At 39.8% G+C, this 27,923-nt stretch overlaps 1 protein-coding gene across 1 annotated transcript; it reads left to right on the forward strand.

Moving 5' to 3' along the window:
• Window positions 1–201: 201 nt before the first annotated feature.
• On the forward strand, window positions 202–27,184 carry PLAC8 (placenta associated 8). The gene is made up of 5 exons (XM_065878096.1): window positions 202–275; window positions 7,475–7,616; window positions 9,811–9,935; window positions 15,072–15,186; window positions 26,870–27,184. Exons 2-4 carry the CDS (start codon window positions 7,505–7,507, stop codon window positions 15,174–15,176), a joined length of 342 nt encoding a protein of 113 aa, XP_065734168.1. The 5' UTR covers window positions 202–275; window positions 7,475–7,504; the 3' UTR covers window positions 15,177–15,186; window positions 26,870–27,184.
• Window positions 27,185–27,923: the final 739 nt, after the last annotated feature.

Here is a 27,923-nt window from a genome sequence, read left to right on the forward strand (position 1 = left end):
CCCCAGAAAAAAAGATACATGAGTGTACTTAATACAATGTAGGAGTAGGAACACAATTTTGCGGGCAAGAAATGCTTTCATTTTCAAAGTAACAGAAACATACCTTGAACACTCCTCTGCCCAGATTGCACTGGCCAATGAAAAATCACTGATTATGTACTTGGTACTGCATACTGCGATGGAAACATACTTCTCTCTTGTCTGTATCTTTCACTTCTAGTGAGATTCTCTCTCAAGCCACAAGATACAACCTGCCCAGAACCTATTTCTTAACTGTAAGTACTTTGAAATGAAGCACTTCTTTAAAAGCTTATCTAGCCCTGGGGGGGAAAAAAAAAATTTTCTTTAATAGTATTTGATTTTCTTATTATTTCTAACATGCAATATTTCGAGGTCCAGCCGAAAGACCAATGTTCTCTTATCTAATTGCTTTAAATTTAGTTAAGTTAGTCAAATTCAACAAGTGCCAGGCATGTGTGAGGTGCCATGCTTTTCATAAGGTAGTCTTGAATCCTCATCAACTATTGCTTTCAGCAGGATACATATATTAGGCATTGTGTTTATAACTTGATCATTAATTTCACTCTTTATTTCATACATAGGCATGTTTACTCATGCTAGTCTAATTTCTTTTGAAACTATTTTGCTTGATTTTTTTTCCATTAGAAAAAGAAGACGGAATTTTATAGATTTAGCTAATGAATCATGAGAATCCTTGAATTTTTGGTATGACAGTAAGAAAAACGGACTAGAAGGCTTCAAACTTAAATTCTGGTGCTTTATTTATATGTATAAAGAAAAAGACCCTTCTCATCTCACATTTGTTAACTTCTGAGATGAGAAATTAGGAAATGGAAATGTTTCAATCAAAGCAAAAAAATTAAAATTTAACATTGATAAACACTAGAAAGAAAAGGAAAATCTAAGTGATATATTGATTAATATTTACGTAATTAATGTAGTAGATTAATACTAATTAATATTAATAAGATAGGGGCTGTCCTTCTCAAGAGTGAGGTTTTCCAGGGCAGGGGAGACAGGTATAAGGTTAGTTGTAACTAAAACTAATGGATGAAATTAGGATGTTTAAAATGTGGGCCAAATCCTGCAAGGTTTCTGGGCATTGAGGTCATTCCATGAAAGGGGTCTTCTAAAGAAAGGGGTCTCAGTCTCTCTTCAAAGCTTGTCCACCAAGATTCCCATTTCAATTCCTCCTGCCTCCATTTTTCCTTTTTCTGGAGTGGCCCCCACCAACTTTTTTTGTCACCTGTCTGCTCTGTGGCATCAAAGACAACATGAAACGAAACAGCTGTGTGGTCCCTCAGTGATGGGCAGAGCTACCAGCTGTGGAGAGGAAACTACAGACTCTCCTGAACCCCTACCATATCTAACACAAGCGCTACACACGTTGGGTGTCCAGTACTGTTTGCTAATGTGGGCTGGATCTGCAGTTATTCTTAACAGAAGAGAAATAAAAACGCCCAGGGCCGTGGGTTACAAAGTGTCCTCTGTAAGGGCACTGATGCTGGAATCTCCTGAGACGCCAGGCCTCTGCATGGGCAGGCAGCCCAGGGGTGAGTGGCGCTAGTTCAGCCTGTGCTCCTCGGGAAAGCTGGAGGCCCTGGCATGGCTACATCTGCCTGGAGAAAGGGATGGTATTTTTCTAATTCTCACCAAGCTGTGTCTATGCAGAGGGGCCACATTTCTCTACATGACAGCACCCTATGCCATAGGGGCAGCAGCCCTGAGGGTGCTCGGTACAGATTCCTGGACCCCAGCCCATCCCACCTAAATCACAGTCTCAAAGGATAGTGCTCAGGAATCTATATCGTAAACAAATTCTCCAAGTGGTTTTTACGCACAGTAAGCATTGAAAAGACCACTGAACAGAGGAGACAAGCTTGTAGACAAGGTCCCAGAAATTCTTGGAAACATTACTGGGCACTAAAATGATTTCAGGGAAGCTGTCTTTTGTTATCTTCCCCTTAACTCCTGCTGTCGATCTTTTACCTTGAATGGTTAAGGTTAAAGACTACTGGGTATTTAACGGCTGAAGCAAAGAGATTTGCAACCGTTTAGGATATTTTGAGTTCGTTTTTATTTTATATTTTATTGCAACCTAAAGGATGGCTAGAATTGTGAAATGACATTTAAACCACAGAGCTGCACAGGAGTAAGTGTGCTTGTTTTCTCTTCTGTTTGATAGCTACCAGGGAGCTCTTTCTGGAGTAAGAAATCTCATGTGAGAAGTTACAAAACCTCTTTCAGAATAAGCTACATTGGTCAAAAGGAAGTCTGGGGCACTGGTTCCTAGTGCTGTTGTTCTGGGCCGGATAGAGTAGCCTTCCCCCCTGCTGTAGGTAACCTTCACTAGAGGTGAGCCTTGAAACCTCCTGGGGCCCCCAATCTCTGCACAGATCTAGGTGCCAAAGTCCACAGAAACACCTGGGGTGCCCCAGTTTTCCATATTCAAAAAAGGAAGTCAAAAGTAGTGAAAGAAACAGAAACCGAGAGCTTTTGACTTTGGGGCTAAAGACTGTTGAGGCCACTACACTGAGAAAGTAAACTGTGGTACAAACTAACTGGCAGTCAGCACATGGATATTTCCCACGAAGCTGCTGGCTACAAAATGTGCAGATTACCATTGACTGAACTTCAAAGGCACTCAGAGAATGCTCCAGTCTCTCCTTTAAGGGCTAACAGCAGCCAATCTGAATACACAGATATATAAAGTATGTACAGAGTGAGGACACTTAGGAAAAGGAAAGGATGGTTAGATAATTGCAGGCAAGTTTTTATTTTGAAATCTTCAGATCATTCTATTCAGAATCACAGCATAGACTTCTTAAAAAAATAAGCAAGTTAAATGAACATGTTTTTCCTGAGAGAGATCATGGGAAGGGTATAAATTCATTAATTCAGCAATTGGTTACTGAATGCCAACTTGTGCCAGGCACTGGCCAGGGGCTAAGGAAAAAAAAATTCAGACAGCTATAGGATAATCAGCACAACCCTTTACTTTCTTTTTTGTTGTTGTTTTTTGTCACTGCATTTGCTTTTTGTTTCCAAAATGGGTATTTCTTGTGTTGATTATAAAAGGAATAAATGCTAATTGTAAAAACTTTTTTCAGACAATGCTCAAAATTATAAAGATAAAAATATCTACCAGCCAATCACCTAGTGATAACCACCAAATATTTTGTAGAGCCTCTCCTGTTTTTTTCTGATATTTGATTATTAAAAAGAAATACAAAAGAAAGTTTGAATTTCCTTTTTTTTTTTTTTTTTTGAGGTACGCGGGCCTCTCACTGTTGTGGCCTCTCCCGTTGCAGAGCACAGACTCCAGACGCGCAGGCTCAGCGGCCACGGCTCACGGGCCCAGCCGCTCTGCGGCATGTGGGATCTTCCCGGACCGGGGCACGAACCCGTGTCCCCTGCATAGGCAGGCGGACTCTCAACCACTGCGCCACCAGGGAAGCCCAAGATTTTTTTTTTTTAATACTTCATGTCAGATTTTGTCCTCTCTTTGTGTACCTATAATCATTTTATTAAAACTTAGAAAAATATATGTTTGCAGACTACACTCACTAATGGGAAGGGAAATACCTAGAGCTGTTTTCTGATGGTGATAAAGTTCAACAGACAGAAACCTTTAAAAATAAACGTTTTAAAGCTTCTTCCTTCTTTCTAAAAAAATAAAAATAAATTCGTTTAATAGTCATCCAGAAACACTGTGTCCTTCACATGAGGCTGTTTGCTAGGACTCAGGGGATCATTTATAATAATTGACCTGGTTAATTTACAATTAGCTATGATGAAACCTGGGCAGATTTAGACATGTTTGAACCATTTTTGATACGCTTTCAATTGTGTGGAAAAACATCCAAGATGTTGCCTTGTTTCATATACTGCTCTCTCTTTTTGTCCATGGGAACTACCAAACTAGCCAGGCATTACTGGGCAATGCAATCTAGAAAGAAACCCAGTTAATTCAAGAAATAGAAAAAGTGTAAAGTAATATGGAACAATGGAGGTAATTTGCTTGTTTTTGACACTGACCTATGAGGGAAATAAGACAAGAAAGCATTAGTATAATCACATTGCCTGAGTATCTCAAAGCACTGTATTTTCAATTTTAGTGTTTTTCTTTTGTCCTGAATTCTGAAGTGGAAATGTACTACATCTCAGTGTCTAGCACACTGTGAGTGAATCAAACATATAATAAGTACTTAATTCAAGAAGACAAGGAAAAGTACCTTCTATTAGACTACATTGAAGTTGGTGCTAAAGGAATAAATATGAAAAGAGAGATCACAACAAACCAATGAAAATGCCACCCTGTAATAAGTGCTGTGATGGAGCAGGGCTCTAAAGCTAAGGGGCAAAGGGAGGGACAGGGACTGTGGAGTGAGCCAGAGAAGGATTTGAATTTCATAATTTACTTAAACTCTCTGAGCCTCCATTTCCTCATCAACTCAATAAAGATAATAATTCCTACTTGGCAGGGCTGTTGCCACATTAAGTGGACAGTGTGAGTCTAGCACAGTGCCTGATATAGGGTAGAATTTCAATGAATATTAGCTGATATTATTGCCAACAGATATTTATGGAAATCATCAAAAGAAATTTCCTTGCTGCATTTTTGTACATTTTAGCCATAGTCCCTGATACTAATCTGATTTTTTTTATTGTTCATTAAATTCATCCCTAGACTTTATCTCATAGAAGGTACTCATAGAAGGTAATTTTCATTGTCTTCTTGAATTAAGTACTTATTATATGCTTGATTCACTCACAGTGTGCTAGACACTGAGATGTAATACATTTCCACTTCAGAATACAGGACAAAAGAAAATACTCTCAATAAGCACAGAAGGTGGATAAGTCAGAAACCATTTCCATTTTTACAGATTAGTAAGAGGAAATTTAAATGACTAGTTAAATAACTAGGCTGATCGATGACTAGTCCAAGATCACACAGTTTAGGAAACGAGAATTTGAGCAAAGATATTCTCACTTCAAATCAAATCAATGTTGCATGACCCCACACTGCCTCTCATGATGGAGAGAAATTAGGACTAACCTAACAAAATGTACTTCATAGTAAACGTTGCTGGGGCACACCATCAGGGCTTGCCCCTAACACGTACCGAGGGTCTGTCAGCACTGACAGTGTGCACTGTCAGAGGGATACAGGCTCCAGGTAAATTTGAAGTGAAGGACCAACTTGGATGAAGGAAGATTGGAGAGGACTACTGTGATGTTGTGGTTTTTAATAAGAAATACATATTTGGTCTTCATTCCCGTTCATGGCACAGAGCTCCTAAAATCTTTGGAATTTCTTACATGGTAAGAGCAATAAAGGTGCCTTGTTATTCATAACAAGCCCCTCTCAACTACAGAGGAGTTTATGCTAATGAAGTGACTTTTTTGAAAGCCCTTGAGGGTGCTGGTTGCCAGGGAAACCAATCTTTGTTTAGAGGGTTGGAACTTTTTGCCGCAGATCTCAGACTTCCAGGGGAGGGGAGAGGGGTTTGCAGATTGAGTTCAATCACCAGTGGCCAATGATTTAATCAATCATGCCTATGTAATCAAGGCTCCATAAGAACCCAAAAGGACAGGGTTCAGAGAGCTTTAGGGTTGGTGTACTGGGAAGGTGGCCCACCCCAAACTCCACAGGTTCTGAACCTCACCCTCTGTATCTTTTCATCTGGTTGTTCATTCGTATCCTTTAATAGCCTTTGTAATATATCAATAATCTAGTAAGTAATCTATTTTCCTGAGTTCTGTGAGCCACTCCAGCAAATTTATCAAACATGAGGAAGGGGTCATGGAAACCTCTGATCTAGTTGGTCAGAAGCACAGGTGACAACCTGGTCTTACAATTGGCATCTGAAGTAGGGGAGGGAGGGCAGTCTTGTGGGACTGAGCCCTTAACACATGGAATCTGACACTGTCTCCTGTAGACAGTGTCAGAATTGAGCCAAATTGTAGGACACTGTATGGGCAGGCTCCCCAAGATGTCTGTTCTCTTGTTCTCTGTACATTCTCTGCTCACCAGTCCCTGCTTCACCTACATTCTATTCAGATGACTGACCTTCCCTAATCAGCAAATACCTACGCACTTGCCCCCTGCCCCAGCTAGTGATTGTTCTAAGCTTTAGATCAGAATATCTCCCCTGTGATAGCTTATCAAAGGGGTGGTGAGAGGCTGTGCTCCTCTGCTGGTTTCCCTGGTAACCAGTGAGCCAACCTGATGTCAATCCCCCCTAAAACTGGTAACCTCCCCCTCCCCCCATCCCCTGCCCTGGGAGCTAAGACTGGTGGGCTGTCACTCCAGGACCTTGCTTCAGAAATGTAAGATCCCCCTATCCATTAAACCATTGATGTTTCTGTCACTGACTCTGGGCTCTTTCTTTGGTCTCTGAACAAGTACAGGGCTCGCAGGCCTGCCGGGTGCAACCCAATGGACCCCCATCTGGTGTTGCAGAATTGCTTGGTGTGGAAAAAAGCTACCACACATTTGGTGATCACAGGTGACAGTGTTCTGTGAGTAGACAGAAAACAGGGGAGTTTTTCCTTTACAACTACTCATCAGAAACAAGTCCACAGCAAAAGGGAACATAAAAGAGGGGCAAGAGGAGAATGGTTGCAAGTACACAAAAGCTTAGGATGGTGCAATTTTACAGAAGTCCGTTTCCGTAATTCACTACTCCTTCTGTCAACTGAAAAAAAATGCACAACGTGAGTGTTGTGAGTTAAGTTTTATTTGGAGCCAAATGAGGACTATAACCTGGGAGAACAGCCTCGCAGATACCTCTGAGGAACTGCTGCGAAGAGGTCGGAGGGGAGGTCAGTATGCATGCGATTTTGGTGAAGGGGGCACGTGCATCAAGCACACATTTTGGCAGAGGCTTGCTGCTGGTCACGGGGAGCAGACGCCTCCGTTAATGATTTTAGTGCTTTTCTAGATGAGAGAAGATGTAAGAAATGGGGCTCATAAAATCTTCTAAAAAATATCTAACTCTCTGAAGGCCTGTTCTGCCAGTGTTTCCCAGAACACACAGTGCCGCATTCCTGATCACCGTGCTGAACTTTCAGGGTGTGTTGAAGGTCAGCGACTGCAGTGGCGGGTGACTTTTTCTTGTAGAACCAAACAGCGCGCAACAATTTTTAGTTGGCGTGGTCATTATCATGGGTTTCCTCATTTGTTTCCCTGTCTTGTGTGGAGACCAGGCACCTGTTTAAAACAATTCTTTCAACCCTGTTACGTTCCCTAACACCAAGAGAAGAATCTGTGTGTTTTACCAGTTCAGTGAATCCCTTCCCCCAGGGGCCTCTGCAGAAATTCTGTTCTTCAAAGATCAACAAGTCACTTGGTCTAAATTGCCTCACTTGCCGGTGAAGCAGAGTACCTCAAAACAGGCTTCCAAGAGCAACCTCCAGGCTACTTACACCAAGTTTTTCCTTTCAGACCACTGCCACGTAAGACCCTGCATCGAAAATGCAAGCTCCATCTCCGGTGGTCATTGTAACTCAGCCTGGAAGTGGTCCGGTTCCTCAAACCTCTAACTGGCAGACGGGCATGTGTGACTGCTTCAGCGATTGCGGCGTCTGTAAGTGCTGGGGAAATTGAGCCCATAACTGATGCGGAGGTGAATTACCAAAGACCAAATCCTTCCCTCACTCCTCCCTTATTGTGTAGTAAACGTTCCCCACTGATGCCAAAGTACCCTGTGTGTCAGGCAATGCTTTGTTAACAGAAAAATCCTGTACGGACTGTAAATTAATTGTTCTCCACCCTTCGAAGAATAGTCTTACTCCTAAAATAAGTTCTGGAGTTAAGATAATAGGCAAAAAGCTGATAACTCTAACAATGAACAGACTTGGCCTAATGACTATAAATAGACCATACATCATATTAAAAGAGACATTTCAAGTTTTACTTGATTAAAAAAAAGACTGCTCTTGTTACACATAAATTAAACTCATTATTTTATAGTTACACTGTGCCCAGTAAACAAGGGATAATTTTCATCCATGGTTTCAGCATGAGCTCAGAGAAAAATTATTTTATTTGTACATTTAGCTTTGTTATACACCTAAGAATAAAGAATTCTAAAGGCAATTAACTTCTCATTGGGTAAAATATCTCTGACTCTCCTTGTTTTTTGTTTTGTTTCTTTTATGAGAGCTCTCTAAGTAAACTTGGGAGAGAGGAAGTTTGAGAGAAGATGGGGGTGTCAGAAAGGTCAAATGCTTAGTTCTCAACACCAAGCAGGAAACAAACAAACCTGCCTATATAACAAATTTTGCTCTGAGGTTTTTGTTTTTGTTTTCCTGCCTCCTTGAAGTCTACACAGTGTTCTGAGACAGGAAAGGAAAATTTGTTAACCTTTAACTTATCACTGGAATTGAAATTTGAAATCGAGTTAATAATTACATTGAAAAGCCTAAAGGGGGGCTTCCCTGGTGATGCAGTGGTTAAGGACCCACCTGCCAATGCAAGGGACACGGGTTCAAACCCTGGTCCGGGAAGATCCCACATGCTGCAGAGCAACTAAGCCCGTGCGCCACAGCTACTGAGGCTGTGCTCTAGAGCCTGCAAGCCACAACTGCTGAAGCCTGTGCGCCTAGAGCCTGTGCTCCGCAACAAGAGAAGCCACCACAATGAGAAGCCCATGCACCGTAATGAACAGTAACCACTGCCTTCTGCAAGTAGAGAAAGCCCGAGCGCAGCAATGCAGACCAAACGCAGCCAAAAATAAAGATAAATAAATAAATTTTTAAAGTAGATTGTAAAATAATATTTAAAGTAATATTAGATATTAAAAATAATATTTTTTTTAAAGGCACAGAGGGAAAGAATTACCTAGGAAATGGAACAGTTGGGTTTATTGATTTGCTCTCATTGTCCTACTGGATGACCTGGGGTGATGACTTACATTTCTCAGGACATTAGTTCAACATCTGCATATCATAGTGATAATGAAACCACAATAATAAAACCTTCTAAAGATGAACATTTTAATCCCCTAACCCCTAGTATTGTTACTCAAATAAGTGAATTACAAGTCCTAATATGAGCTTAATATCTTCATACAGAATTTCTTAATTGTAGATCTGACCAAATCATTCTCCCTTCTTAAAATATTTCAGAGATTCCTCATGACTACCATGACCCATTCTGAGCACTCGTACTTCCTCTTTACCCAGTCTCCAACCTGCCATGGGTCCAGCTTCATCCCCATCCCATCCCTGGCTCCAGCCATGTTGAATGAAAACCAGCCATTGCCTAGACATACCATGTTATCTAAAGAGGCTCTTTTCCCTTTCCTTTACCTATAAAATTCCTAATCATCCTTCAATATTCAGATCAAGCAACATTTCCTTCCCAGAGCACTGGAGACCCCATTTGTGTGAGTGACTCCTTGGCATCCTGAGTAGGTTTCTGTTGGAGAATTTTTCATATGATCTAACTTCCCTTCTAGACTTCAGACAGAGGCATTGTCAGTACTGAGGATAATCTCTGGAACGTGGCTAGGTTTCAGTGAATCATTCAATACATGGATGAAGGCAGTACTACAAAAAGAATACAGACTTTCCAAGGTGTGGTTATTCCAGAAATGATTGGGTGGGGAGAAGGGAGAAGCTGATGCGTTGCTGAGCGAAAGCAGTGAAGATGGACTTGGCAGCAGGATGTGTGACAAAGGCCCCAGGATTTGGACCGCCATTCATGAAAGCACACTAACTTTCAGCTGTGGTGGGGGCAGAGTGGAGTAATTTGTACCTCTGATTTCATGTGTCCAGGTCTCTGTGGCACACTTTGCTTCATGTGTCTTGCATGTCAAGTTGCATCTGATATGAATGAATGCTTTCTGTGTGGAACAAGTGTTGCAATGAGGACCCTCTACAGGACTCGATACGGCATCCCGGTGAGTCTCTTACGACACTGTATCATTCAAGTATGCGCCCACGTTCAAAATAATTGTCATAAACGTGGAGACAATTTGATGGTACCCATCATCATACGAATTTGATTAGTAGGAGTTTCCTAGCATCTGCAACCTTGTATTCCATTACTGTAGCAATAGATCCTCTGGTTATGGGACCTCCTTCTATGTTTCTGTGAAAACCTTAGAAAATAAACAACTCTTGTATTTACAATGTATGTCATACAGTGGAAGAGGAATGTTCAGAGCCTACTATGCCCCAGGTATATTACATATGTTACATCATTTAATCCTTACACCAACCCCATAAAGTAAGTAGGCCCACCAGGCAGAATTCCTTCTTACTCAGGGGAAGTTGTTCTTTCTCTATTAAGGCCTTCAACTAATTAGATGAGGCCCACCCACATTATGGAGGGTTACTCTAAGTCTACTGATTTAAATGTTAATCTCATCTGAAATATTATCTTCACAGAAACATCTAGAATAGTGTTTGATCTAATATCTGGGTACTATGACCTGGCCAAGTTGACACATAAAATTAACCATCACAGGAAACAAATATCAATAAATAGGCAGAGGGCTTCCCTGGTGGTGCAGTGGTTGAGAGTCTGCCTGCCGATGCAGGGGACACGGGTTCATGCCCAGGTCTGGGAAGATCCCACGTGCCACAGAGCGGCTGGGCCCAGTGGGCCATGGCTGCTGGGCCTGTGCGTCCGGAGCCTGTCCTCTGCAACGGGAGAGGCCACAACAGTGGGAGGCCTGCATACAGCAAAAATAAATAAATAATAGACAAAATATTTTAGGAACTTATCTTATTCCATTGAAATTATTTTATTTTTTCATTTGAAAATATTTCTTACTTTTTTAATTATACAAAATAATACATATATAGGTAATTTTATGACAAATCCAAACACAGAGGTATATAAAATAAAAAGTGAAAATCTCTACTCAGTGATAAATTCTATTAGTAACTTGGTGGTCTCCTTCCTCAGGTTTCTTTTTCCTATGCCTATAAGGCATATACATATAGATTAGATGTAGCTATAGCTATAGATCTAGACATATGGGGTTTGGGATTTGCAGGGCTCTTTTATTGCTTTTTTTTTTTTTTAATGAGTTCATACTATATTGCAACCTGTTTTTTCCACTTAATATATGGTAGACACCTTTTATGTCTGTAATACAGATTCTTTTTAATATATGCATAGTATTCCATCATAGAGATAACATACTTAATCACTTCCTTATTGATGAAAGGTTAAGTGATATTGCAGTTTAAATAGTTGTACGTATATGATTTTGTACATGCACTGGTATTTTTGTAGGATAGTGTACTAGATTAGATTGACAGATCACAGGATATGCACATTTAAAATTTGAAAAATACTGTCAAGTATCCCTTCAAAAAGATTATATCAATTTATAAGTTATTAATATTATATGTGTGCCAATATAATATTTTTTCATGTTGCCTGTCAGGGAGGCAAAAATGGTATTTCCTTGTTGTTTTAGTTAAATTTTTATTAGATAGATCAAGCAACTTTTTGAAAATTTATTGTCATTTTTCATTTCTTCTATAAATTATCTCTACATATACTTTGTTCATTGTTTTATTGAGTTATTTGTCTTTTCTAATTGATTTGTAGGAGCTCTTTATTTATTACGCTATGACTATTTAACATGAAAGTTATCAACTTTTTTAAAGGCTTAGTACATAATCAATTTTTTTAAATGCTCATTAGGAGTTTGAAAAATTAATAACAGTCTGAAACTAAAACTTTAGTTGGTTTTGACAAAATTTGGAAGATTGGAAGGAAGAGGAAGAAACAAAGATATTCTAAAGGCTTTGTCTGGCATTGATAGATAAATACACATTTTTTTATAAAAAGAACATTACTGAGGTATAACTGACTTACAATAAACTGCATATATTTAAAATGAACAATTTGATAAGTTTAGACATATGTATATACCTGTGAAACCTCACAGTCAAAATAGTGAACATATTCATCACCCCCAAAATTTACTCACATCCCTTTGCAATCTTTCCTTCTTTCCCCTCCCCTCTTCCCCAAGTAACCACCAATATGCTTTCTGTCACTATAGATTAGTTTTCATTTTCTACCATTTTATATAATAGAACTATACAGTGTGTAGCTTCTTTCACTCAGTATAATTATTCTGGGATTCTTCAAATCGTTGTGTTGTGTAAACTTAAATGTGTTAAGAGGGTAGATCTCATGTTAAGTATATATTTTTAACCCAAACAATAAAATTAGGAAAAAAAAGAAAACATTTGAGTGGCAAATAAGAACATAAGAAGATGTTCAATATCATCAGTCGTTAGAGAAATGCAAATTAAAACCGCAATGAGATACCACTACACACCTATTGGGATAGCTAAAATGAATCAGCCTAAACCACACCAAGTGTGAGCAGATATGGAGGAACTGAAACTCTCATGCACTGCTGATTGGAATGTAAAATACAGTTTCTTAAAAAGTTAAATATACACCTACTTTTTGGCCCAGCCATTCTGCTCCTAGATATTTACCCTACAAAAAAAATATATCCATACTAAGACTTGTACACAAATGTTCAGAGCAGTTTTGCTTGTAATAGCCAAAAACTAAAAACCACCCAAATGTCCCCCAGCAGGTGAATGGATAAACAAATTGTGATCTATCCATATAATAGAATACTACTTAGCAATAAAAAGGAATGAACTATTGATACCCACAACAATGTTGATGAATCTCAAGATAAATATAATGTTAATAGCCAGGACATGGAAGCAACCTAAATGTCCATCAACCGATGAATGGATAAAGAAGATGTGGCACATATATACAATGGAATATTACTCAGCCATAAAAAGAAGCAAAATTGAGATATTTGTAGTGAGTTGGATGGACCTAGAGTCTGTCATACAGTGAAGTAAGTCAGAAAGAGAAAAACACATACTGTATGCTAACATATATATATGGAATCTTAAAAAAAAGAAAAGAAATGGTTCTGAAGAACCTAGGGGCAGGACAGGAATAAAGACACAGATGTAGAGAATGGACTTGACATGGGGAGGAGGAAGGGTAAGTTGGGACAAAGTGAGAGAGTGGCATGGACTTATATACACTACCAAATGTAAAATAGCTAGTGGGAAGCAGCCACAGAGCACAGGGAGCTCAGCTGGGTGCTTTGCGACCACCTAGAGGGTTGGGATAGGGAGGGAGGGAGGGAGATGCAAGAGGGAGGAGATACAGGAACATATGTATATGTATAGCTGATTCACTTTGTTATAAAGCAGAAACTAACACAACATTGTAAAGCAATTATACTCCAATAAAGATGTCAAAAAAAATTTTTTTAATATGTAATGTTAAGTTGTGGGTAAAAATTTAAGGGTCATTGCTAATAAAAATTAGTTGTGGAACATCTAAAACTACTAAAGGGAACAAAAGGAACCAGGAAAGGTCTATTCAGCCAAAAATGAAAAGAAGGAAAAAAATACCATTTGATGGATACCAAACGTAAAATAATTTGGCTATCTCATGGGTGGGAGTGATTTAGATTTCTCAGCTGTGTTAAAATGTCTTTACCTTTTATTATTTCTTTTAGTGTGTTTGTGGTGAGTCTTTGAGAGTCTGACCTCCTACGTGATAGGTGAATAGCTGCCCCACTTATCTCACCCCTCTTCTCTTCTGGGGCCCCAAAGCCCACATTAGGGTCATCTGTTAAACTGCTCTGCAGGCTGTGTTCCAGGCAAGGCCACAGCTGGCAGCTCTGGGCTGGCCCAGCTGCTCAAGCTGGCATCAGTTAACCACTCGTCTTTCATTCCCCAGCCCATTCTTCCTCCTTTCTGAACTGAGAGTTTTGGGTTTGGGGTTTATCTAATACCGTGCCTCTGACTATGTTAGGTTTCATGTTCCTTAGCTCTGTTTTACTTTCTCCATCAATGTAATCCCATCTGCTTCATTTTTTTTTCCAAAAATTGCTCATGATTTCTGGCTCACTAAATCCCCCAATCCCTGTTTTCTAGTACAGCTTTCATTTTAGTTAACAAAGCTCTGCAAGAACATAGTTTTTAAAATTATCTAATTTATAAGGTTTGTTAAGGAAAACAGTACTCCCCAAACTTCTCTCCCCTACTTCCTATTTCCCAAGGCTGATCTTTGGGTGTTTACCTCCATAACTCCAAATAGTAGACTTGTATTGCTACTTTTTGACTTTGTAGTTTGGGGCATTGTCTCTGGACTTCCTACTGTGGAAGATGAGAATTTAGTTCTGTTTTATCCCCCTTCCCCACCATGGACATGCACCCTACCCCTACCTCACTCCTTCCAGTATAGTTATATATAATTTTGGTTAAATCCGTATTTAGTATTTATATTATGATAGCTCTGCTTGCTCTTCAGAGTTGAGTTGAATCGTGTAGTGAACTATGATTGCCTTTTCTACTAAACTTTGTTTTTCCTACTATTAATAATGTTTGGCTTTTTCATTAGGAGTTTTTCATTTACTTAAGAGTAGTGCAGTCCCAAACTCTTTCCCAGTTTTCTAAATCTCTTCCCCAAACATTCAATACATCAGACATTCTATCATTTTCATCTCCTTGATGAAATCACTCCCTGACCCGCTACCCGTTGAACTAGATGCTTTTCACTCCTGGTGCTCTGCTTTTGCCCTGAGATCTCCTTCGCCATGACTGGAGATTCCATTAACCGCTCCCCCATGTTAGTCTCTGGTTTCTTATACCTTTCTTGGTTTGCTCCTTCACTTTGGTGGAGGCATCCTCTAGTAGCTTCCTGAGAAAGAGAGAGGGTAGAGGAGAAAAGAGATTTTACTTCTGAAACTCCTTATTTTACCCTCATATTGATAGTTTGGTTAGATATTTTCTATTTTCAATATCACAAAGTATAGGAAAACATTTGATTTCATAAAAAGAGACAGGAGCTATATAGAGAAATCCACTAACATTTTCCTGAATGTATCCATCCAAACTCCAAATTCAAAGGATCAATGTCTTCTGCTTCTCTTCAAAATGTCTTGAAAATCCACAAGTCTTAATTCCCAAATAGGTGGATTTTACATTTCTGTTTCTTTTATATTTTCAAACAGGGATCCATTTGTGATGACTATTTGGTGACCCTTTTCTGTCCTCTGTGTTCTGTTTGCCAAATCAAGAGAGACATCAACAGAAGGAGAGCCATGCATACTTTCTAAAAAAACAATGGTAAGTCCCAGAATCCGTGAATGTTGAGAAATAGAATCAAGGTCTTTGTAAACTAAGCATTATTTTGAATAATAATTCAATAATAACAATTATTTAAGTCTCTCAAATGTTATCTTAATATAAAGATTGACTTTGATTTCTTCAAATGAAGAAAGCTTGTTTGGGCTGCCATAACAAAGTAACGTAGCTTAAACAGGTTAAACAACAGGAATTTATTTCTCATAGTTCTGAATGCTGGGAAGTCCAAGATCAAGTATGAGCCAGTTCGGTTCCTTGGTGAGGATGCTCTTCCTAGCTTGCAGTTGGCCACCTTTTTGCTGTGTCCTCAAATGTTGGAGAGAGAGAGAGAGTTTTGGCCTTTCTTCTTATGAGGACAGTATTCCCATCATGGGGCCCTCACCTTCATGACCTTATCTAAGCCTAATTACTTCCCAAAGGCTTCACCTCCTAATAACATCACACTGGGGGTTAGGGTTTCAACATATGAGTTTTGTGGCTGGGGGGACACAAACATTTAGTTCAAAAAAATAACTCTATATTTTGAAACTATATTTTAGCAAATAAAGGGATGGTGACTTCTCTAGACTTCTCAGAATTCTGATGGTCTATTAATGAAGCACCACTTGCAAAATACAAGAGTGTGGTGAGATACAAAAGAAGTGGAAAGCACTTTCCCTGCTAATACAAACAAATTGATGAAAGAAACTGGTAAATAATTATAAAGTAGTAGAGCAAATAAAAATTATGCTATGTAATATTTGGATTAATTGTGGCATAATGCATCTATAAATAATGAGGTGAGGTTAAACAGGAAAGAGAAGGTGAACTTTGAAAGAGATGGAATAGAATACAGAATATTTGGAAATGTTCTGTAGAATGTCATCATCTGAAATTCAGTCAAGTCATTTCCAACTCATTTTTCCAAGATTCTCAGAATTAGCTATTGAGGATATAGTAAAGTAGAAATCAACATGACTTTGTCGGTCTTCTATAGAACGTATCTTGAGTATGGGAAGAAAACATTAATTTTCCCATTCTTTGCAAAAATCCCACTTCCTTTCTCAAGTGAATGAGAACTTTGTATAAGTTAACAAACATAACTCTTGGAAGATATGTTTTCAAATATTCATGCATTTAGCAAATAATGCCTCAAGTACCTAGTACCATGCAGGATACTGTTAGGGACTGTGGGGAATGAAGGGAAATAAGCTGGTCCTCTTCCCCTTAGAGACTTTATACTCAAAAAGAAGGCATTAGAAAATCCCTCAAATAAAATGCAAACTTTGAATAATGCCTTTAGATGAAGTGCTATTTTATGCTCAGAGGAAGGAAAGATGATATCCTGTGAGAAGTGTAAGCGAATGTTTCTTGAAAGAAGTGGTTTTAATTCTAAAGAGGAAGTGAGCATCAGGGTCACAAGAGGAAATAGATGGCACTCAAACTGTGATAATACAAGGATTTAATGAAGACCATTTACAAAGGTGTGGATGGGAGGTACAGGGAAATGACAGGGGATTGTGCAACAACAGCTGAACCGTTACCATCCCTAGGCCTCGGGAGGATGGGAGGGAGCAGTTACCTGCATCCCAAAGGAGAAAGCTGTGTGACGGCTGCCCTGAGAGGACCTGAGCAGCCTGGGGTAACCCCTCAGGAAGGAAACAAGGGGAAAACTACCCTGACCTCATTTTCTGATGTCCTTCTGGGCTTCCCATTGGTTGAACACACCAGGAAGGCAGAGAGAAGAACAGTATTGCTGGGGACCACAGGTCAGCCTCCCAGACCACAGGGCAGGACAGACAATGGTAGAAATGGATTGGATGGGGAAAAGGGAAGATTTTTGACACAAGATGAATAGAAATGGGTGTTGCTTCCCATCAGCAACATTAGTGAATCTATAGAGGCAAAAAAAGGAAAAAACATCTTTTTGAGCTTAGGTTTGACTTGGCAGGGACATATGGTATAAGTAGGAAAATAATGAGAAATGAAAGATTTTAAAAACTGATTTGGGGCCTTGGCATGCAATGTAGTGAATACTGGGCTAATGATTTGGCCTTTTATTTGGTAAGCACTAAGGAGTTATTGCAGGCTATAAAGGAGTAACATATGTAGACTTATACTTTAGAAAAATTAACCCGGTAATGGCATGTGGCACAGACTGGACAGGATGAGGTCAAAAGCAAAGATTTGGCCTTACACCATTTCAACACTTTACCTAAATAAGCACATGAGACTGTTTGGAAAAAATATCTACCCACACGTATACAATAATAAATCCTGGCATTTGAGCTTTTTTTTTAACCTCAAGGAAATTATCTCACTGAAATTTTGAGCTGGTTTGACATAAAATATCTTGGTGGTCCCGACTCCTGCTCATCAGCTTGGACCCTATATTATTCATTGACAATAACACTTTAGATATACAAATATCTGAAATGGGAGAATAAAGAGATAAAGATAAAAGAATAATGTGATTTACATTAAAAACAGATTGAGACAAAGGGATACAAGAATGAACTGAAAAAGTTCCCAGTAGCCAAAACTGGAACAACTTGAACAACAAAATAAGGTAGTATTGGATTATAACCCAAAGTATAAAATAAATATCTGAGTATCAGTCCATACTGATATGTATGTAATGGCAATATTATTCATTACTGTGACCAACCTATATGTAAGAATAAGTTTTCTTCAAAAATACACTAATGCAGGGACTTCCCTGGGGTTCAGTGATTAGGACTCTGTGCTTCCAATGCAGGGGGCGCAGGTTCGATCGCTGGTTAGGGAACTAAGATCCCACATGCCGTGCAGTGCTAAACAAACAAACAGATCAGTGCGGGAGACCTTGAAGATGGAGAGGAAGAGTAAGACACGGAGATCACCTTTCTCCCCACAAATACATCAGAAATATATCTACACGTGGAACAACTATAGAACACCCACTGAATGCTGGCAGAAGACCTCAGACCTCCCAAAAGGCAAGAAAGTCCCCACGTACCTGGGTAGGGCAAAAGAAAAAAAAAACAGAGACAAAAGGATAGGGACGGGACCTGCACCAGTGGGAGGGAGCCGTGAAGGAGGCAAGGTTTCCACACACTAGAAGCCCCTTTGCGGGCGGAGACTGCGAGGGGCGGAGGTGGGAAGCTTCGGAGCCGTGGAGGAGAGCACAGCAATAGGGGTGCGGAGGGCAAAGTGGAGAGATTCCCGCACAGAGGATCGGGGCCGACCAGCACTCACCAGCCCGAGAGGCTTGTCTGCTCACCCGCTGGGGTGGGTGGGGGGAGACTGGGAGCTGAGTCTCGGGCTTCGGTCACAGTGCAGGGAGAGGACTGGGGTTGGCGGCGTGAACACAGCCTGCAGGGTGTTAGTGCACCACGGCTAGCCAGGAGGGAGTCCGAAAAAAGTCTGGACCTGTCAGAGAGGCAAGAGACCTTTGTTTTGGGGTGTGCGTGGAGTGAGGATTCCTTCCCAGTGTGTGCACAGAAGGCAGAACACTGCCTAAGCGAGCTCCAGGGATGGGCGTGAGCCACGGCTATCAGCTCGGACCACAGAACGGGACTGAACTGCTAACACTGCTGCCGCTGCCACCAAGAATCCTGTGTGCCAGCACAGGTCACTATCCACACACTCCCTGGGAGCTTGTGCAACCCGACACTGCCAGGGTCCTGGGATCCAGGGACAACTCCCCCGGGAGAATACACAGTGCACCTCAGGCTGGTGCAACGTCATGCTGGCCTCTGCCGCCACAGGCTCGCCCCACATCTCAATAATGACTACCGTACCCCTCCCTCCCCCTGGCCTTAGAGAGCAAGAGAGCCCTAATCAGCCGCTGCTTTAACCCCCAGCTCTCTGGGCAGGGAACAGACTCCTGAGGGTGGTCTACTCACAGAGTTGGGGCCATAACCAAAGCTGAACCCCAGAAGCTGTGTGAAAGAATAAGAGAAAGGGAAATTTCTCTGTGCAGCCTCAGGAGAAGCAGATTAAATCCCCACAATCAACCTGATAAACCCTACATCTGAAGAATACCTAAATGGATAACGAATGTTCCCAAAATTGAGGCAGTGGACTCTGGGAGCAACTGCACACTTGGGGTTTGCTTTCTGCATTATTTTTTTTCTGGTTTTATGTTTATCTTAGTTTAGTATTTAGTGCTTATTATCATTGGTGGATTTGTTTACTGGGGTTTGGTTGCTCTCTTCCATATATATATATACACACACATATATATTTTTTTCCCTTTTCTCTTTTTTGTGAGTGTGTATGTGTATGCCTCTTTGTGTGATTTTGTCTGTATAGGTTTGCTTTTACCATTTTTCCTAGGGCTCTGTCTGTTCGTTTTTTGTTTTTGTTTTTTTCTCTCTTCCTTTTCTTCTGAGCTGTATGGCTGGCAGGGTCTTGGTGCTCCGGCCGGGTCTCGGGCCTGAGCCTCCGAGGTGGGAGGGCCGAGTCCAGGACATTGGACCACCAGAGACCTCCCGGCCCCACATAATATCAATTGGTTAGAGCTCTCCGAGATCTTCATCTCAACACTAAGACACAGCTCCACCCAATGGTCAGCAAGCTACAGTGCTGAACACACCATGCCAAACAACTAGCAAGACGGGAACACAACCCTACCCATCAACAGAGAAGCTGCCTAAAGTCATACTAATTTCACAGACACTCCAAAACACACCACCAGACATGGCCCTGCCTACCAAAAGGACAAGATATAGCCCCAACCGCCAGAACACAGATACCAGTCCCCTCCACCAGGAAGCCTAAATAAGCCACTAAACAAACCTCACCCACTGGGGGCAGACACCAAAAACAACGGGAACTACGAACCTGCAGCCTGCGAAAAGGAGACCCCAAACACAGTAGGTTAAACAAATAGGAAAACAGAGAAATATGCAGCAGATGAAGGAACAAGGTAAAAACCCACCAGACCAAACAAATGAAGAGGAAATAGGCAGTCTACCTGAAAAATAATTTGGAGTAATGATAGTAAAGTTGATCCAAAATCTTGGAAATAGAACGGAGAAAATCAAAGAAATGTTTAACAAGGACCTAGAAGAACTAAAGAGCAAACAAACAATGATGAACAACACAATAAATGAAATTAAAAATTCTCTAGAAGGAATCAATAGCAGAATAACAGAGGGAGAAGAACGGATAAGTGACCTGGAAGATAAAATAGTGGAAATAACTACTGCAGAGCAGAATAAAGAAAAAAGAATGAAAAGAATTGAGGACAGTCTCAGAGACCTCTGGGACAACATTAAATGCACCAACATTCAAATTATAGGGGTCTCAGAAGAAGAAGAGAAAAAGAAAGGGACTGAGAAAATATTTGAAGAGATTATAGTTGAAAACTTCCCTAACATGGGAAAGGAAATAGTCAGTCAAGTCCAGGAAGCACAGAGAGTCCCATACAGGATAACTCCAAGGAGAAACACACCAAGACACATATTAATCAAACTATCAAAAATTAAATACAAAGGAAAAATATTAAAAGCAGCAAGGGAAAACCAACAAATAACATACAAGGGAAACCCCATAAGGTTAACAGCTGATCTTTCAACAGAAACTCTGCAAGCCAGAAGGGAATGGCAGGACATATTTAAAGTGATGAAAGAGAAGAACCTACAACCAAGATTGCTCTACCCAGCAAGGATCTCATTCAGATTCAACAGAGAAATCAAAACCTTTACAGACAAGCAAAAGTTAAGAGAATTCAGCACCACCAAACCAGCTTTACAACAAATGCTAAAGGAACTTCTCTAGGCAGGAAACACAAGAGAAGGAAAAGACCTACAATAACAAACCCAAAACAATTAAGAAAATGGTAATAGGAACATACGTATCGATAATTACCTTAAATGTAAATGGATTCAGTGCTCCAGACAAACAACACAGACTGGCTGAATGGACACAAAAACAAGACCCATATATATGCTGTCTACAAGAGACCACTTCAGACCTAGGGACACATGCAGACTGAAAGTGAGGGGATGGAAAAAGATATTCCATGCAAACTGAAATCAAAAGAAAGCTGGAGTAGCAATTCTCATATCAGACAAAATAGACTTTAAAATAGAGACTATTACAAGAGACAAAGAAGGACACTACATAATGATCAAGGGATCAATCCAAGAAGAAGGTATAACAACTGTAAATATTTATGCACCCAACATAGGAGCGCCTCAATACATAAGACAAATGCTAACAGCCATAAAAGGGGAAATTGAGGGCTTCCCTGGTGGCGCAGTGGTTGAGAGTCCACCTGCCAATGCAGGGGACATGGGTTCGTGCCCTGGTCCAGGAAGATCCCACATGCTGCGGAGTGGCTGGGCCTGTGAGCCATGGCTACTGAGCCTGCACGTCCGGAGGCTGTGCTCCACAAAGGGAGAGGCCACAACAGTGAGAGGCCCACGTACCACAAAAAAAAAAAAAAAAAAAGGGGGAAATTGACAGTAACACAATAATAGTAGGGGACTTTAACACCCCACTTTCACCAATGGACAGATCATCCAAAATGAAAATAACTAAACACAAGCTTTAAAAGACACATTAGACCAAATATACTTAATTGATATTTATAGGACATTCCATGAAAAAAAAACAGAATACACTTTCTTCTCAAGTGTCCATGGAACATTTTCCAGGATTGATCATATCTTGGGTCACAAATAAAACCTTGGTAAATTTAAGAAAATTGAAATCATATCAATTATCTTTTATGACCACAATGTTATGAGACTAGATATCAAATTAGAGGGAAAAAATCTGTAAAAACTACAAACACATGGATGCTCAACAGTACACTACTAAATAACCAAGAGATCACTGAAGAAATCAAAGAGGAAATCAAAAAATACCTAGAAACAAATGAAAATACAACACAAAACCTATGGGATGCAGCAAAAGCAGTTCTAAGAGGGAATTTTATAGCAATACAATCCTACTGCAAAAAACAAGAAAAATCTCAAATAAACAACCTAACCTTACACCTAAAGCAATTAGAGAAAGAAGAACAAAAAACCTCCAAAGTTAGCAGAAGGAAAGAAATCATAAAGATCAGATCAGAAATAATTGAAAAAGAAATGAAGGAAATGATAGCAAAGATCAATAAAACTAAAAGCTGGTTCTTTGAAAAGATAAACAAAATTGATAAACCATTAGCCAGTCTCATTAAGAAAAAAAGGGAGAAGACTCAAATCAACAGAATTAGGAACGAAAAAGGAGAAATAACAACTGACACTGCATAAATACAAAGGACCATGAGAGACTACTACAAGCAGCTATATGCCAATAAAATGGACAACCTGGAAGAAATGGACAAATTCTCAGAAAAGTACAACCTTCCAAGACAAACCAAGAAGAAACAGAAACTATGAACAGACCAATCACAAGAAGTGAAATTGAAACTGTGATCAATAATCTTCCAACAAACAAAAGCCCAGGAGCAGATGGCTTCACAGGCGAATTCTATCAAACATTTAGAGGAGAGCTGACACCTATCCTTCTCAAACTCTTCCAAAATATAGCAGAGGAAGGAACACTCTCAATCACGTTCTACAAGGCCACGATCACTCTGATACCAAAACCAGACAAAGATGTCACACAAAAAAAGAAAACTACAGACCAATATCACTGATGAATATAGATGCAAAAATCCTCAACAAAATACTAGCAAACAGAATCCAACAGCACATTAAAAGGATCATACACCATGATCAAGTGGGGTTTATCCCAGGAATGCAAGGATTCTTCAATATACATGACTCAATCAATGTGATACACCATACTAACAAACTGAAGGATAAAAGCCATAAGATAATCTCAACAGATGCAGAAAAACCTTTTGACAAAATTCAACACCCACTTATGACAAAAACTCTCCAGTAAGTGGGCATAGAGGGAACCTACCTCAACATAATAAAGGCCATATATGACAAACCCACAGCAAACATCATTCTCAATGGTGAAACACTAAACCATTTCCTCTAAGATCAGGAACAAGACAAGGTTGTCCACACTCACCGCTGTTATTCAACATAGTTTTGGAAGTTTTAGCCACAGCAATCAGAGAAGGAAAAGAAATACAAATCAGAAAAGAAGAAGTAAAAGTGTCACTGTTTGCAGATGACATGATACTATACATAGAGAATCCTAAAGATGCTACCAGAAAACTACTAGAACTAAACAATGAATTTGGTAAAGTAACAGGTTACACAATTAATGTACAGAAATCTCTTGCATTCCTATACATTAATGATGAAAAAACTGAAAGAGAAATTAAGGAAGCAATCCCATTTATCACTGCAACAAAAAGAATAAAATACCTAGGAATAAACCTTCCTAAGGACACAAAAGACCCATATGCAGAAAACTATAAGACACTGATGAAAGAAATTAAAGACGATACAGACAGATGGAGAGATATACCATGTACCTGGAGTGGAAGAATCAACATTGTTAAAATTACTATATTACCCAAAGCAACCTACAGATTCAGTACAATCCCTATCAAGCTACCAATGGCATTTATCATAGAACTAGAACAAAAATTTTTTAAATTTGCTTGGAAACACAAAAGACCCTGAACAGCCAAAGCAATATTGAGAAAGAAAAACGGAGCTGGAGGAATCAGGCTCCCTGACTTCAGACTATACTACAAAGCTACAGTAATCAAGACAGTATGGTACTGGCACAAAAACAGAAATATAGATCAATGGAATGGAATAGAAAGCGCACAGATAAACCCACACACATATGGCCACCTTATCTTAGACAAAGGAGGCAAGAATATACAATGGAGAAAAGACAGCCTCTTCAATAAGTGGTTCTGGGAAAACTGGACAGCTACATGTAAAAGAATGAAATTAGAACACTCCCTAATACTGTATAAAAAAATAAACTCAAAATGGATTAAAGACCTAAATGTAAGGCCAGACACTATTAAACTCTTAGAGGAAAACATAGGCAGAACACTCTATGACATAAATCACAGCAAGATCCTTTTTGACCCACCTCCTAGAGAAATGGAAATAAAAACAAAAATAAACAAATGGGACCTAATGAAACTTAAAACCTTTTGCACGGCAAAGGAAACCATAAACAAGACAAAAAGACAGCATTCAGAATGGGAGAAAATATTTGCAAATGAAGCAACAGACAAAGCATTAATCTCCAAAATATACAAGCAGCTCATGCAGCTCAATATCAAAAAAACAAATAACCCAATCCAAAAATGGGCAGAAGGCTTAGACATTTCTCCAAAGAAGATATACAGATTGCCAACAAACACATGAAAGGATGCTCAATATCACTAATCATTAGAGAAATGTAAGTCAAAACCACAATGAGGTATCACCTCACACTGGTCAGAATGGCCATCATCAAAAAATCTACAAACAATAAATGTTGGCGAGGGTGTGGAGAAATGGGAACCCTCTTGCACTGTTGGTGGAATGTAAATTGATACAGTCACTATGGAGAACATTATGGAGGTTCCTCAAAAAACTAAAAATAGAACTACCGTACAACCCAGCAATCCCACTACTGGGCATATACCCGGAGAAAACCATAATTCAAAAAGAGGCATGGGGCTTCCCTGGTGGTGCAGTGGTTAAGAATCTGCCTGCCAATGCAGGAGACACAGGTTTGAGCCTTGGTCCGGGAAGATCTAACATGTCTCAGAGCAGCAAAGCCCATGCACCACAACTACCGAACCTGCATTCTAGAGCCTGTGAGCCACAATGACTGAAGCCTGTGCGCCTAGAGGCCATGCTCCACAACAAGAGGAGCCACCACAGTGAGAAGCATGCACACTGCAACAAAGAATAGCCCCCACTTGCCGCATCTAGTGAGAGCCCATGCACAGCAGCAAAGACCCAACGCAGCCTATAAATTAATTAATTAATTAATTAATAAAAAGAGTCATGTACCACAGTGTTCACTGCAACACTATTTGTAATAGCCAGGACATGGAAGCAACCTAAATGTCCATCAAGAGATGAATGGACGGGCTTCCCTGGTGGCGCAGTGGTTGAGAATCTGCCTGCCAACGCAGGGGACACGGGTTCGTGCCCCGGTCTGGGAAGATCCCACATGCCGCGGAGCAACTAGGCCCGTGTGCCACAACTACTGAGCCTGCGCGTCTGGAGCCTGTGCTCTGCAACAAGAGAGGCCGTGATAGTGAGAGGCCCGCGCACCGCGATGAAGAGTGGCCCCCGCTCACCGCAACTAGAGAGAGAAAGCCCTCGCACAGAAACGAAGACCCAACACCGCCATAAATAAAAATAAAAAAAAATAAAAAAAATAAAATAAAAAAAGAGATGAATGGACAAAGAAGATGTGGCACATGTATACAATGGAATATTACTTGGCCATAAAAAGAAACGAACTTGAGTTATTTGTAGTGAGGTGCATGGACCTGGAGTCTGTCATACAGAGTGAATTAAGTCAGAAAGAGAAAAACAAATACCATATGCTAACACATATATATATAATCTGAAAAAAAAAAAGGTTCTGACGAACCTAGGTACAGGACAGGAATAAAGATGCGGAGGTAGAGAATGGACTTGAGGACATGGGGAGCGGGAAGGGTAAGCTGGGACGAAGTGAAAGAGTGGCATGGACATATATACACTACCAAGTGTAAAATAGATAGCTAGTGGGAAGCAGCTGCATAGCACAGGGAGATCAGCTCGGTGCTTTGTGACCACCTAGAGGGGTGGGATAGGGAGGGTGGGAGGGAGGCTCAAGAGGGACGGGATATGGGGATATATGTATACATATAGCTGATTCACTTTGTTATGCAGCAGAAACTAACACAACATTGTAAAGCAATTATATGCCAATAAAAATGTTAAAAACAAACAAGGAAGGGAGAATAGACAAATCTCCCAGAAATACAGAATTTTAAATAATTTATGTAGGTACACCTCCCCCAAGGAGATAGAGCATAATTCCCCACCCCTTAAGTGTGGGTTTGCATAGCAACTTTCTTTCAAAATGTATAGTATGAAAAGGAGGGAAAAAACTAACTTCACAGTGGAAAAACCTGACAAAACTACCTCAGCCAGTTAATATCAAAGTTAATATCAGCCAGTTAATATCAAAGTTAATATCAAAGTTAACATCATCAGTGGTGTCCTGTTGATAGCACATACCCCTAAAATAATGTGATGAGATTGGCACCTTACCTCTAGGGTTTTCCTCTCAAAACCCCACAACTCCAGTCTAACCATGAGAAAAACATTAGACAAACAAAAATTGAGACCCATTGTACAAAATACAAAAATTGAGGCAGATTCTCCTCAAAAGTGTCAAGATCATCAAAAACAAGGAATGTTTGAGAAACTATTGCAGTTTAGAGGAGCCTAAGGAAACATGATGACTAAAGGTAATACACCAGCTAGATGGGATCTGGAACAGCAAAGGAACATTAGGTAAAAACTGAGGAATCTAAATAAAGGATAGGCTTTGATTAATAATCTATCAACATTGGTTCGTGGTCACAAACCTAACACAGTAAGATGTTAACCAATAAGGGAACTGGTGCAAGTTATATGGGAACTCTCTGTACTATCTTTGCAACTTTTCTGTAAATCTAAAATGATTCTAAAATTAGACCTTTATTAAAATTTAAAAAGTAGATTGAGAAAATTTAACCCTATTTTTTGTCTGTCCCTTATAGGTGAAGAGCTCTTTTTTTTCTTTCCTTTCTCCTGTGGTCTCTCTCCTGACCTCGTGAAGAGCTCTTACTGAAGCAACTAAAACCAGCTCCACACCTCTTCAGCTTGAGTGCTTCTCCACTTTTTGCAATTGAAATATGATTGGTATGTTTAATCACAATCAATGGGGTAAAAAAAATTGAACTTTGATTTATTTTAAAGGAGTGTTGTCCCTTAGTTTTGCTAAATGGTCCAGCTTAGTTTCTCCTTGCTATTAAATTTTCTGGCTTATAAATTTTGTATTACATTTAAAATATAAACCAAATAAAAGATTTTACTAACATGAATCTTTATGCTTCTTTGCTCTCAATAAAATGTCCTTACGTTATTAGTCAATTTCAGGGGTCAATCTCATAATTTGGTTCTCGTAGTTTGGTTTCCTGGCAGGAGATTTCGGTCCACAGCTACTCAGCTCTCTTTCCTCTAAGAAGTTTAAGAGATAGAGAAAACGGCTACAGACAACTATTCTAAGACACTTATGGTACATTTAGCCAACACTTTTGCTCCTTTTCACGTAATCTATAAGCATTATCAATGCTGACAAAGCAACAATGCACTATGCTCTGCTTCCCAACTGCATACCTGATGGTTTCATTGTTGTGTTATTGATTTTCTTTCTCTTTTGGATATGAAGTATCAGAGCAAGTAATAAAAATTCAATATGATTCAATTTTGGTTAAATATTGATGCATAAATTTGTGAAGAAACTATTTTTTTCACATTTCTCAACCTGTTTGATCCTCTGCAACATTGTACCTTGATGAAAATCTCACTTCCTAATTTCCTTTCGTTCTCCTCCTACACTTCTGAGTCCATTTCATTTGTTGGGGTGGGGGGTTGAGGGAGGCAAAACTATCTACTATAATTAGATATTTAACTATAAGTATATTGTGAAATTTCAATGAGATAAAATGTAAAAGCACCTGGAACTTAAGAGGCATTCAACAAACTTGAGTGTTTTGCCCTTCTTTACTTGCCTTATAGATGTAGGTACTTTGCAAGGTTCTTTCCTGGGTC

This window comes from Phocoena phocoena, chromosome 5 (assembly GCF_963924675.1).
Source record: "Phocoena phocoena chromosome 5, mPhoPho1.1, whole genome shotgun sequence".
NCBI classification, from domain to species: domain Eukaryota; kingdom Metazoa; phylum Chordata; class Mammalia; order Artiodactyla; family Phocoenidae; genus Phocoena; species Phocoena phocoena.

Excerpts from the sequence above, each read along its gene's own strand:
- PLAC8 (XM_065878096.1), top strand. The coding sequence starts at position 7,505 with ATGCAAGCTCCATCTCCGGTGGTCATTGTAACTCAGCCTGGAAGTGGT. Across the intron at positions 7,617-9,810 it reads CTTCAGCGATTGCGGCGTCT|GTCTCTGTGGCACACTTTGC; the intron begins GTAAGTGCTGGG and ends TCATGTGTCCAG. Across the intron at positions 9,936-15,071 it reads GGACTCGATACGGCATCCCG|GGATCCATTTGTGATGACTA; the intron begins GTGAGTCTCTTA and ends ATTTTCAAACAG.